Raw genomic sequence first — 11100 nt, 5'->3', positions numbered from 1 at the left:
GGATCCCATGGTCATGTGATCTGAGCAGTAAGGCTTCTCATCTTGCAGTGGGAACTCAGCTAGTGTGCACTAATAGAACTAAGATTTTTAAAAACTTTCTATTGCAGTATGAGTACATATTTTTAAATTGCAGAAATTACAAGTGAAGTAAACACACCTGTAGACAGCTAAGATTTTGCTTGATGCTTCTATAAAAGTAATTTGTTAGTTTCATAAACCAATAATGATTGAATCTCATTATTGTATCACTGCTTACTACCTGGATTTGAAAAATTCTTTAGGTCAATTCATTCCCTAGAAATGTTGTACTTATTAGAGTATAAGTCTAATATAACCCAGCCATAAATTCATCCTGTCTCCCAATACAAGATTTATACATTCCAATGGATTTATACATTTTGGTTCTCTTCTTTGTATTATAGTAAAATTCAGCATGTACACATTTGATACATATATAAATATATATAAAATTCCTCTTTCTGTCATTTTTTTGTGAGGCTAATCTCACTTTCACAGCTCCACCAGCTCAAAGGATGAGGGAACATATGCTTCTCCATATGCCCAACACAGACTCCTCAATGCATTTATTACTCGGAGCTTGGAGACTGAGGAATCTTTGTAATATTTTATTTTTTCTCATAGTGAGTCATTTTACTGTACATTTCAAAATCTGTGATAAGTTGAAAGATCCCCGAATTAAGGTACATTTCAACAAACAGCTTCCCATCTGCCAAATGAGAGGTTTTATTTATAACCAGGTATTTAAATACAGTGGAATGAAATTACACTCAAATTATTTTGCTTTATTACATGTTTAAAGGGCTGCGCATAAACACTAACCCCTCTAATCTATTCTCCACACTGCAGTCAGATCAGGAAACTCATCTGCCTTAAACTCCTCAGTGGGTCCCCAATCCCCACGAATGAGGCCCTCTATGATCTGGCTCCAATCTCTTTCTTCAGATTGTCTCTCAAAGACCCCCTCCCCCCTTTCTAGACTTTATCAAACTGGATCTTTCAATTCATTAAATGTATTCTTAAGTCAGCACTCAACTCAAATAAAATGTGTAGGAAATGTTCAAAAACTAAGTCCATTTTAACATATCACTTACAACCAACTAGTTGCTTTTCATCTACTGAACCCCAAGCAAGTTTCCAGAAGTTAGCACTTGGGATTTAGGAGAGAAATAGGGACAACAATTGTAAGGATCTGCTTCAGTGTTTCCATCTGAAGGGCTCTCCTAGTGGATTCTTCCCTTTGAGAATCTTTATAATATTTTATTTTTACCATATTTGAACTACTGCAAGTGGCAGACCAATTTGGGAACACCCAGGTAATTCAGAGCACCGGAACTGGTGGACTTGGTTCCTCTGCATCAGAGTTGAAGTAAATAACTCCCTGCTTCTCTCTTCCCCACCCACCCGGAGCAGGAGTTTCCATAGCTAACGTTGCCCCACCAATTGTCCAAGGAGTTTCCCTATTTCCAGTTGTGTTTATCCGAGTCTCACATGGGAAGTCTGAGTTGGCCCAAAGTTCAGATGCAGGCTGAAGGATTTTGCGCATCATAAGGTTGTGTAATGATCCAAATGCCAAGCCAAGCCAAAGAGTAGGTGCTTTGAAACTTCTTCATTTTTATCTTTGGATCCTCTCACTTTCGCTTAAACCAGCTTTTTGGCAAAGCATCAAAAAAAAGTTGCTTTGCTATTTATGAACCTACTTTTCAATCAGCTAGGTTCACTAGTAGATTTGGAGGTATAAAACAAATTCTTGTGTCCTCACAAGACTTGAATCTAGTATAGAGAAAAGTTTTAATTGATTAAATAAAAAAGTGCTAAAATGTGTATATTTGTCATAAGTGCTTTAATTCACAGTGAGATAGACCACTGTGGAGAGAAATGTTTAGTGAAGACTTTACAGAGAAAGCAACATTTTTGCTGTAGATTGAAGGATGGGTAGAGTTAAGTAAAGGACTATCGCAGGGCTGGCAGCCACAGTGGACCCGAATGGGCACAAAGGCTCAGAGTCAGGAAAGATGATGCCAGCTGGGTCTATCCTTACAAACTTGCACCAGAAAGCACCTCTTACCACAGCGGTTCTCAAATTTTAGCATACATCAGAGTCTCCTACAGAGGGTTGATTAAAGCACACATTTCTGGAACCCATCTCCAGAATTCAGATGGGATGAGGCCTGGGAATTTTCATTTTTACAATTTCACAGGTAATGCTCACACTGCTGGTCCAGTGCCCAGGCACGAAAACTAATGGTTTAGACTATGTGGATAACTGGATGGTTCACCATTCACCACTCCGTAAATTTCATGTTGAGAAGATCCCATAAATTGTTTCTCTCAGCAATACCCTTTGTTCTACTTTTTTCCCCCCACTGTGAAGTTAGGTCCTTTTACTCACATGCTCACATTGCCCAATCATACCTTTTCTTCCCAATGCCACCTTATTCCCACAGTCCTTATGGCTGCAACCAAACTGAGTTTGATCATTTCCTGCCTTTTGGTTGTTGTGGTTGTAAGCTGATTTTAGATGTTGTGACCTTTAGCCAATCTAAACTTTAAGATTTTAGAAGGAAAACATGAATTATGTTATCAATTTTCAGTTTCTACTTTACTTCCTTATCTCCTGCAGATCCATTAATAAATGAACGTGGTGATATGGCAGACCTGACTTTGATTTTCTGTCCAACACTGATGATAATTTCCCAAATAGAAGCTTATTTGCCTTGGAATTATTTCTCTTTGATGAAACAATTACCCAAGTTGGTAGCAGTGTGATTGTTAGAGTGGTTCTGATAATTGCACGCTGACTTAAGTCTTTACATATTAAATAATTAGATTATGGTTGACCCTTGACAGAAACTTTGAATTCCTTTAGTTTTATCAGCAATCGTAGTACAGGACAAATTACAAAGCAGTCAAAACCCATTGAAACTTCTTGCCATGCATAATAAAAGGAGTTAATAGCACCTAGTAGGCACTCATATAGTTGGTATATGAACAAATAAATGCATTCTAAATAAATGCATAAATTATTTTTATTTGCTCCATGAAACTAAAACAGACATAGTTCTGTGAAATATAGGCATGGTGATTTTCTATCAGTTTTAAACTTGGCAGGCTACCAAATGTTAATTTGCTTTTAGCTAGTTGAGATTAAATGTATTCCTTCCCTGAGCAACCCTAAAGTAAGCAAGCATGAAAGCATTTTCCGAGTAATCTTGGAGGAATTGACATTTAAGGGAGTTAGCATTACATCTGTACTTTAAGGCTATTAATTTCATAGATAAATTAACTTCATTACTCCATCTTTATCTTGCATTTGAAAGGACTCCATCAGCTGGACAACTGACAACTGAGGGTCAATTGAAACTGCTGTTAGCCCAGCCAGGTTGTAATTGGAACCTGCTTCTGGAAACTCTACTGCATCAGGATGGTTTTTTGCTGAAAATCTTGCTGAAGAGCTCAAGTGAGTATTTGTAATTATGAAAATGTCCTCAAAAAACCCAGTCATTGTTTGAGTTGAATGGAAATGTTTTTCATACTTGAATGTTGGCGGAGGGATGTAAACCAATTGCACTGTATCAACAGTCAGTGGGGTTAGCAGCGGGCAAAATATTGAATTGCTTTATAAAACTCTGGAAATATTTTTTCAGGGACTCTAAATGAGAGAAAACAATATTTTTATATAGACCTAAGAGAGAGAGAGAGAGAGAGAGAGAGAGAGAGAGAGAGATATTACATTAGAACCACACTAGAAATTTCAGCGCTTGAATAGCACTTATGTAACTTACAAACAAGCAAGCTGTGGCGTAAGCCATATCCATTGGGGCATGGAGACAATCATGAGAAAATTATGAATGGAAATTGAGGAGTAACCGAAGACCATATTTCTCTTAATTAGATTTTTTCCCTCTGTAAGTGCTATTTTAGGAAATGATTAGTAATATTATGCCAATCTAACATTATATCCTACTGCTCTCCTGCTACACCTGTGAATAGTTTTCTAACCATTTTCACATACCCCTACACATTTCTCCTTCTATACCACACGAGGCCAGATTGATCTTTCAGTCACTAGTTTCCCAAATCAAAATTGTTTTTTTCTCTAGTTTCCCATCACTAGGACCAAATCCATGTCCTTCAGCCATTCAGATATGATCCAACCCTAGTTTTCTAACCTTGTTTCCCACTATTTTCTTGTTCTCTCCCTCTCTCCCTCTCTCTCTCTCTCTCTCACACACACACACACACACACACACACACACACTTCAGCCATTGTCCCAAAGACCCAGGCACATGTTCCCTGTATAACTTGGCTCACCCATGTTTCCTAATTGACTCACCATGACGGCTTGGTTTCCACCAGTCTGCAAGGACCAGCTGATATTCCAGATGTTTTAAGGCTCCAGTTCACACTGATCTCTTCCTTGCACTTCACAGTATCCATTACCTTCGCTTCTTATTTGCTCTTAGCACATTCTGTCTTATATTGTTAGTGTACTTGTATATGAATGAGGCAAATGTCACCAGGCCCTTCCAGCCTGTTGGTACAGAAATGAGGTCTATAACATTCCCCTGTCCAAATCACTCCAGTCATTTCTGGGAATTTTTTGGTTTCTCAGATCTGCTCAGGACCAGTTTCCGATGTTTTTCTTTCCCACCCATCTTGATGTTTGCTTCCCAAAAGCCACTTAGGGGAGGTGTCTCATTGCTGATCCCTTGTGAGGATATTGCTTCTCCCCTGGTGCTCTCAAATCCTTAAAATTTGTGGTGTCAGTATCACCACAGCATCTCAAGCTTCACTATTTTTCACACACACAAGTTTGGAAATGACCTGAATCTCACCTTATTCCCTTAGAACCCCAAGCAATACTATTTGGGGCTTACACCTCCCAGGTTCACTTGGAAGCCATCTCTTCAGCTTCAGGCTGTAACTCCACTCCCCTAAAGGAAAGACAGGTGCTTCCTCAAGTAGCCAACATTTATTGTTGACTTGTTTAGGTGTCAGGCACTGTGCTAAGCATTTTACATTTGTTGTCTAATTTGGTTCTTATCATTCCTATATAATAAAAGGGTAATATGCCAGTTGTCCCCTCGACCAGGAGTTCCACTGGAGTTCGGCCAGGGGGCGGGGCCAGCCTACCAACCTCCTGCATCTCCTCCCCTACCCCCCCTTGCCCCAGGCCTGCCCGACCTGATTGGCCCCAATCAGGGCAGGTCGGCTGGCCCTACCAACCTCCTGCATCTCCTCCCCTACCCCCCCTTCCCCCAGGCCTGCCTGGCCCCAATCAGGGCAGGTCGGCTGGCCCCAACCCCTGCACGAATTCATGCACCGGACCTCTAGTAACCTTATAAAGTATATACTATTGTTAAAAATAATGGCATTAGAGATTAAGATAATGTTACTTCCCCAGAGACACAGACAGCTGATAGATAAATGGTGGATAGACCTGGATTTTGAACCAGCCAGAGCTTTCTGCCCTCTGCTTCCTATACAAATACTTACACATATTAAATCCTGGAGTAGGCTAGGAGTATCAGGAAGAACTGCAATCTGTCTGCTCTCAGGTTGGATCAACCAGGACACTCTGATACATGTGTATTTAACTGGTCTTTCCAGCTAGGAAGTCAGGGCCGATCAGAGATTTTTATATTCTTCCTCGAACTAGAACAGTGCTTTTATAGGGAAAGTCCAGTAATTGGCCAGTCAGTGATCAGTTAGGACATAAACTATAAAACAAGGTGGCTACATGACATGGATAGTCTCTGACACAGCTGGAGAGTTACTCCAATAGAATTGTTGAGACTTGTGGGTGTGGTCCCAGAAGAAAAATGGTCTCCTATTGATAGAGTTATATAGAACAGCCTGGAAAATCAATTGAGATCAAACCTTTTCACTATACTGATATAGCCACTAAGTACAGAAAAAATGATTGCAGTTAAGAATATTTAACCATGTTTTCCTACAAATAAATCTCACATTTACTTATCAAAAGTATTAGATCCACCTCCTGGTGTGTATGAGAGACTTCAGTTATCAAAGGTACCATATAAGGCCACCTTCAGTTTGGTTCTTATAGGGTACACATGTGTATTTACCCAGCCTGCTCAAATACCCATCATTTTTTACAAATGCTATTGGGTGTTTGGTTAGGGTTACATAGCCACTCTGGTATTGTCTTGTATTGAATTCATTAGCTACTTTAAATACTAAAAGGATGAAGTGACAGAATTTACTAATCAATTGATTGACTGACTTATTAAGTTCTAGTGGAAGCCTTGTCACTTTAAGTTAGAAACAATGTACTCTGGAACCTTGTTAACCAGACAACGATGGAAATTATTATGTAATAAAAATGAGTTTGTGATAGTTTTGCAGAAATTTTCTTTCATTTGTTTAGAAATCTCAGGGTATTTCAGAACACCATTTGGTAATTTAGAAGTTTAATCATATTTTTAGGAAAGCAAAATTTTATAATAAAATATGCTGAATTCGATGCTTCAAGCAACCTAATTATCAGCTTTCATTTTTTATGGGAGAGTTTTTCTTTATAAATAGTGTCTTTTCAGTCTAAGTGATAAAATTTAACTTAGTGTTAAATTGGTTCATGAATAAGAATAAAGAGATTTCAGCAGATTTTTATTATACATATTTTAAAACAAGGTTGTCTTTATTCACTAAACAGTTATTAAATTCTGTTAGGTACAAAAATTTTTTGATAGACAACCATACAATAAAGATGAAAACGTGGGGTTTATCTTTTAGTTAAAGTGATATCTGTAGCATTTGGGATGGCTCTATGAAAGTGATTTATCAGAATTTCTATTTATTTTAAAAGAGTCAGCAGAACATTTATGGAAAAACTACCTTGTAATATGAGGTGCAGAAAATTGCCAAATTAAATAACTTAATTGTGAAATTTTAATTTATAGTATATGCTTCATAGGCTGCAGCTCCTAGGAAGTAGAATCATGTTTTTGCCATAGATAATAATTCCATGTGTAAATGCAGTATTTTGAGGGAACGCTTACACTGCTAAAACTTGATAAAAATAAACTGATTTCACGTGGTAGGTGGTTTATAACATTTGTTGGCTACAGTTCAGTTGGAATGAGAAGGTAAATGTTGGTTTCATTTTTAAATTGGGCCCCCTTAAATTTAAAGAGAAAATCTCTTTACTACAAATGTTTATAGAAGACTTTAAAATTGTAAGACACTATTGTGGATTACTGACTTTAAAAACCCAGGGCAATTGTTTTGGTAATTGCCTCACTGAGGCCACATGGCTTAAGCAGTTTCTTACATGTGGCATCAAAGGAACAAATATTTGGCAAATTTCCCAATTGTTAGCAGGTGGCCTTTTCCTGTTAGTGACATTTGAATGAAGTGTGACTAACATTCTTTTCTTTGCCCATTGCCCCAAGAATGATTTCCAGTGAAAACTTCTTGGCTTCTTGTAATTTGCAGTTGTAATATAATAACAACAAACTAGCAAATACATAATATTTAACATATTCCAGACATTGTTTCTAAGTGCTTTAAATGTGTTCACTCACTGAATCCTCACAACAATTCTGTGCAGTAGGTACAGTGGCCATTTCCATTTTACAGATGAGGAAACTGAGACACATAGAACTTACGTCAGTTATCTAAGTCACATAGCTCTTAAGTGGCAAAGAAAGATGAGAACCAGACCACTGGCTTCCAGAGACTTCTTCCACCCACCACACCATGCAGCAGCCAGGTAGAGGCCACAGAACGTTTACCAAATCGCAGGTGGCACAATTCATGGGAGCTATCAGGAGCCTCTATAATGGATCATTTTGTTGGTACATTTTGTACTTTCAACCTTATAACAAAGTGCCTAAAATTAATCAAGAAACAGAGCAGCAGAAAATTCTTGCTAAAAGGGCTGCCATCCCTACCAAGCGGTGGTTAACGTAAAATGAATAAATTCAAATTCTTACGTTATAGTTAATATTTTCCTGATCTTTTGAGTTGTGAGAGGCATATTATGGATGAAGCTTGGTATTCTTGACTTTCAAGTATGTACAAACAGACCACCTGGGGGAGCTGCTTAAAATGAAAGGATTCTGACCCAATAGGTGGGCCTGAGATTCTGCATTGCTAACAAGCTCCCAGGTGTACTGCTCCTGCTGCTGTTGGTCCCTGGACCCCCTTTTAAGTAGCAAGGTCATCCAACAAAGTATCTGTTTCTATAAAAGGCAAAAGAATTGAGTATGTGGCTTGTCCTTCCAGTGTATTAAAGACTTTTAGAAAGAAACAATTTACTCTGACCCAATAGGTGGGCCTGAGATTCTGCATTGCTAACAAGCTCCCAGGTGTACTGCTCCTGCTGCTGTTGGTCCCTGGACCCCCTTTTAAGTAGCAAGGTCATCCAACAAAGTATCTGTTTCTATAAAAGGCAAAAGAATTGAGTATGTGGCTTGTCCTTCCAGTGTATTAAAGACTTTTAGAAAGACACAATTAAGACTATTTCTAAATCATTTTATCAGGAAATTCACAGCAGTCAGAAAGCACGGTCTTATTCAAATACAGATCTGATTATGTCACTCCCCTGCTGGAAACCTTTTAAGGCTGCCCACTACTTATCTAATAAGGACCCTAATCCTTGAGGTAGGAGCAATGCCCATGGTGCTCTGGTCGTGGGCGATGTGACCAGCGTATTGTGTCCTGCTGCCCCAGCTTAGCATGCTCCAGCTCATGCACATTGCCGTCTAGGTTGTGCATGCTAGATGTGTATCTTTATATCAGCAATGTCCCTCAGAAATGTCTTCAGGAAAAAGGCAGCTGCTCCAGCACCAATGACCTTTCAACTGTCCCATATATGTAACAAATTCTTCCCATGTGCAGAACTCTTGAAATATTGTGTAGGGGGGGTCTAGAATCTTCTCACCCACCATATTTTGCAGTAGCATGTCTCAAGACCCATCAGCTGTATTCTATCTGAACTTTATTTATGGACACTGAAATTTGAATTCACATGGTTTTTGCATGTCTCAAAGCATATTATATTTCTAATGCATTTTAACCATCTAAGAACCGTTCTTAGCTGTGGGCCATAAAAAAAGCGGGTGGCAGGCTGGATTTGTTGACTGGGCTATAGTTGCCAACCCTTGTTCTAGAGAATTGTGCAGCACCCAGGCTCCCAGGTGGCTTTCTCACTTCTCTGCAGTGTGGTCACTTGGAGAGGAGGCCTGCACACATCCCAGCATGGACCTTTCCCTTCTCTTCCAAGGCCTGGGCAGACATTCCACTAAACCAGCGATTCTCAGCCTGTGGGTCGCGACCCCTTTGGCGGTCGAACGACCCTTTCACAGGGGTTGCCTAAGACCATCCTGCATATCAGATATTTACATTACGATTCATAACAGTAGCAACATTACAGTTATGAAGTAGCAACGAAAATAATTTTATGGTTGGGTCACAACATGAGGAACTGTATTTAAAGGGCCAGAAGGTTGAGAACCACTGCGCTAAACAGATAGGCTTGGTCTCTTCCTACAGAAAGGATTTCCCTTTGAAAGAGCTTTACCTCAAAACTCACCTCTTACTCTTTAGGGCTGCAGCTGCAGAATTTGGTCCAATTAGTCCACCCATGCTTAGTGGTCATCAGGCATTGTCTGCAGTATCATTGTCTTTCTTGGCACAAAGTGTTTACAGGGATATTGCCCACTTAAGAGTCAACACAGAGAAAAGTGATAAAGATATTAAATAGAAATGAGGCCATACCTCGCTTAAATAAACTAGGTATGTCTAACTTGGAGAAGAAAAGACTAGAGGAGGCAAGATAGCCGTCTTCAAATATTTAGTCTTCATGTTAAAAAAACAAAAACAAAATAGGCTGTCCAACTCAGCAAATGGAAGTGCTTAGGAACAAGTTAAAAGGAGATGGATTTTGGCGGTCAGTCAGAAAACCTGAATTCTCACCTCTAATGATAAATAAGAAAGTCAGTTACAACACTCTGTTTTTTTTCTTTTGTTTTTGGTTTTGTTGTTGTTGTTGTTGTTGTTGTTGTTGACAGTATTACAGATGTCCTCCATTTCCCCTCTCCCCTTGACTCCCCTTCACCCAGCCCCTGTCTCACCCCATGTTCATGGGTTATGAATATATTTGTAGATGTTCTTTGGTTAATCTCTTCTCATCCCGCCCCCCTCTGCCACCTACCAGTATGTAACATGTATCCATGCCTCTGGACCTATTTTGTTCATCAGTTTATTTTGTTCATTAGATTTCACATATGAGTGAGATCATGTGATATTTGTCTTTCTCTGACTGGTTTATTTTGCTTAGCATAATAATCTCCAGGTCCATCCATGGTGTCTTAAAGGGTAAGAGCTCCTTTTTTTTATAGCCGGATAGTATTCCATTGTGTAATTGTATCACATTTTTTTAATCCACTCATCTACTGATGGGCACTTGGGCTGTTTCCAGATCTTAGCTATAGTAAATAATGCTGCTATGAACATAGAGGTGCATATATATATTCTTTCTAATTGGTTTCATGATTCTTATTATATACTAGAGGCCCAGTGCACAAAATTCATGCACCTGGGGGGTGGTCCCTCAGCCCGATTGCAAGGGACCCCACTGATGCACTATCGGGGCCAGAGAGGGATGTGGGAGGTTGGCCAGCTGGGGAGGGACTGTGGGAGAGCTCCAGGGGGTGTCTGGCCCATCTCGCTCAGTCTCAATTGGCTGGACCCCAGCAGCAAGCTCACCTACTGGTCGGCACATCTGCCCCCTGTGGTCAGTGCATGTCATAGTGAGCAGTTGAGCAGCCTTAGCATATCATTAGCATATTACGTTTTGATTGGTCGAACGGCTGATCAGACAACCGGACACTTAGCATATTAGGCTTTTATTATATAGGACTAGAGGCCCGGTGCACAAAAATTTGTGCACTCAGGAGGGTGGGGAGGGGGGTCCCTCAGCCCCGGTCTGTGCCCTCTCGCTGTCTGGGACCCCTCAGGAGATAACACCCTGCTGGCTTAGGCCTGCTCCTGGGTGGCAGAGGGCAGGCCCAATCCCTAGGTGCAGCCCCTGGTCGGGCTCAGAGCAGGGC

The 11100-nt window shown here is 40.0% G+C and overlaps 1 protein-coding gene across 1 annotated transcript in view; it reads left to right on the top strand.

The window, feature by feature from the left end:
* The window catches only part of KIAA0825 (KIAA0825 ortholog), a 365931-nt gene that overhangs the window by 141922 nt on the left and 212909 nt on the right, over positions 1–11100 (top strand). Inside the window, exon 14 of the mRNA XM_014543966.1 lies at positions 3339–3478. Coding sequence (XP_014399452.1) covers positions 3339–3478 — 140 coding nt within the window. The remainder of the gene's footprint in view (positions 1–3338; positions 3479–11100) is intronic.

The sequence above is a fragment of the Myotis brandtii genome, unplaced genomic scaffold, assembly GCF_000412655.1.
Source record: "Myotis brandtii unplaced genomic scaffold, ASM41265v1 scaffold344, whole genome shotgun sequence".
Classification (NCBI taxonomy): domain Eukaryota; kingdom Metazoa; phylum Chordata; class Mammalia; order Chiroptera; family Vespertilionidae; genus Myotis; species Myotis brandtii.
This window is presented reverse-complemented; position numbering and strand designations above follow the sequence as displayed.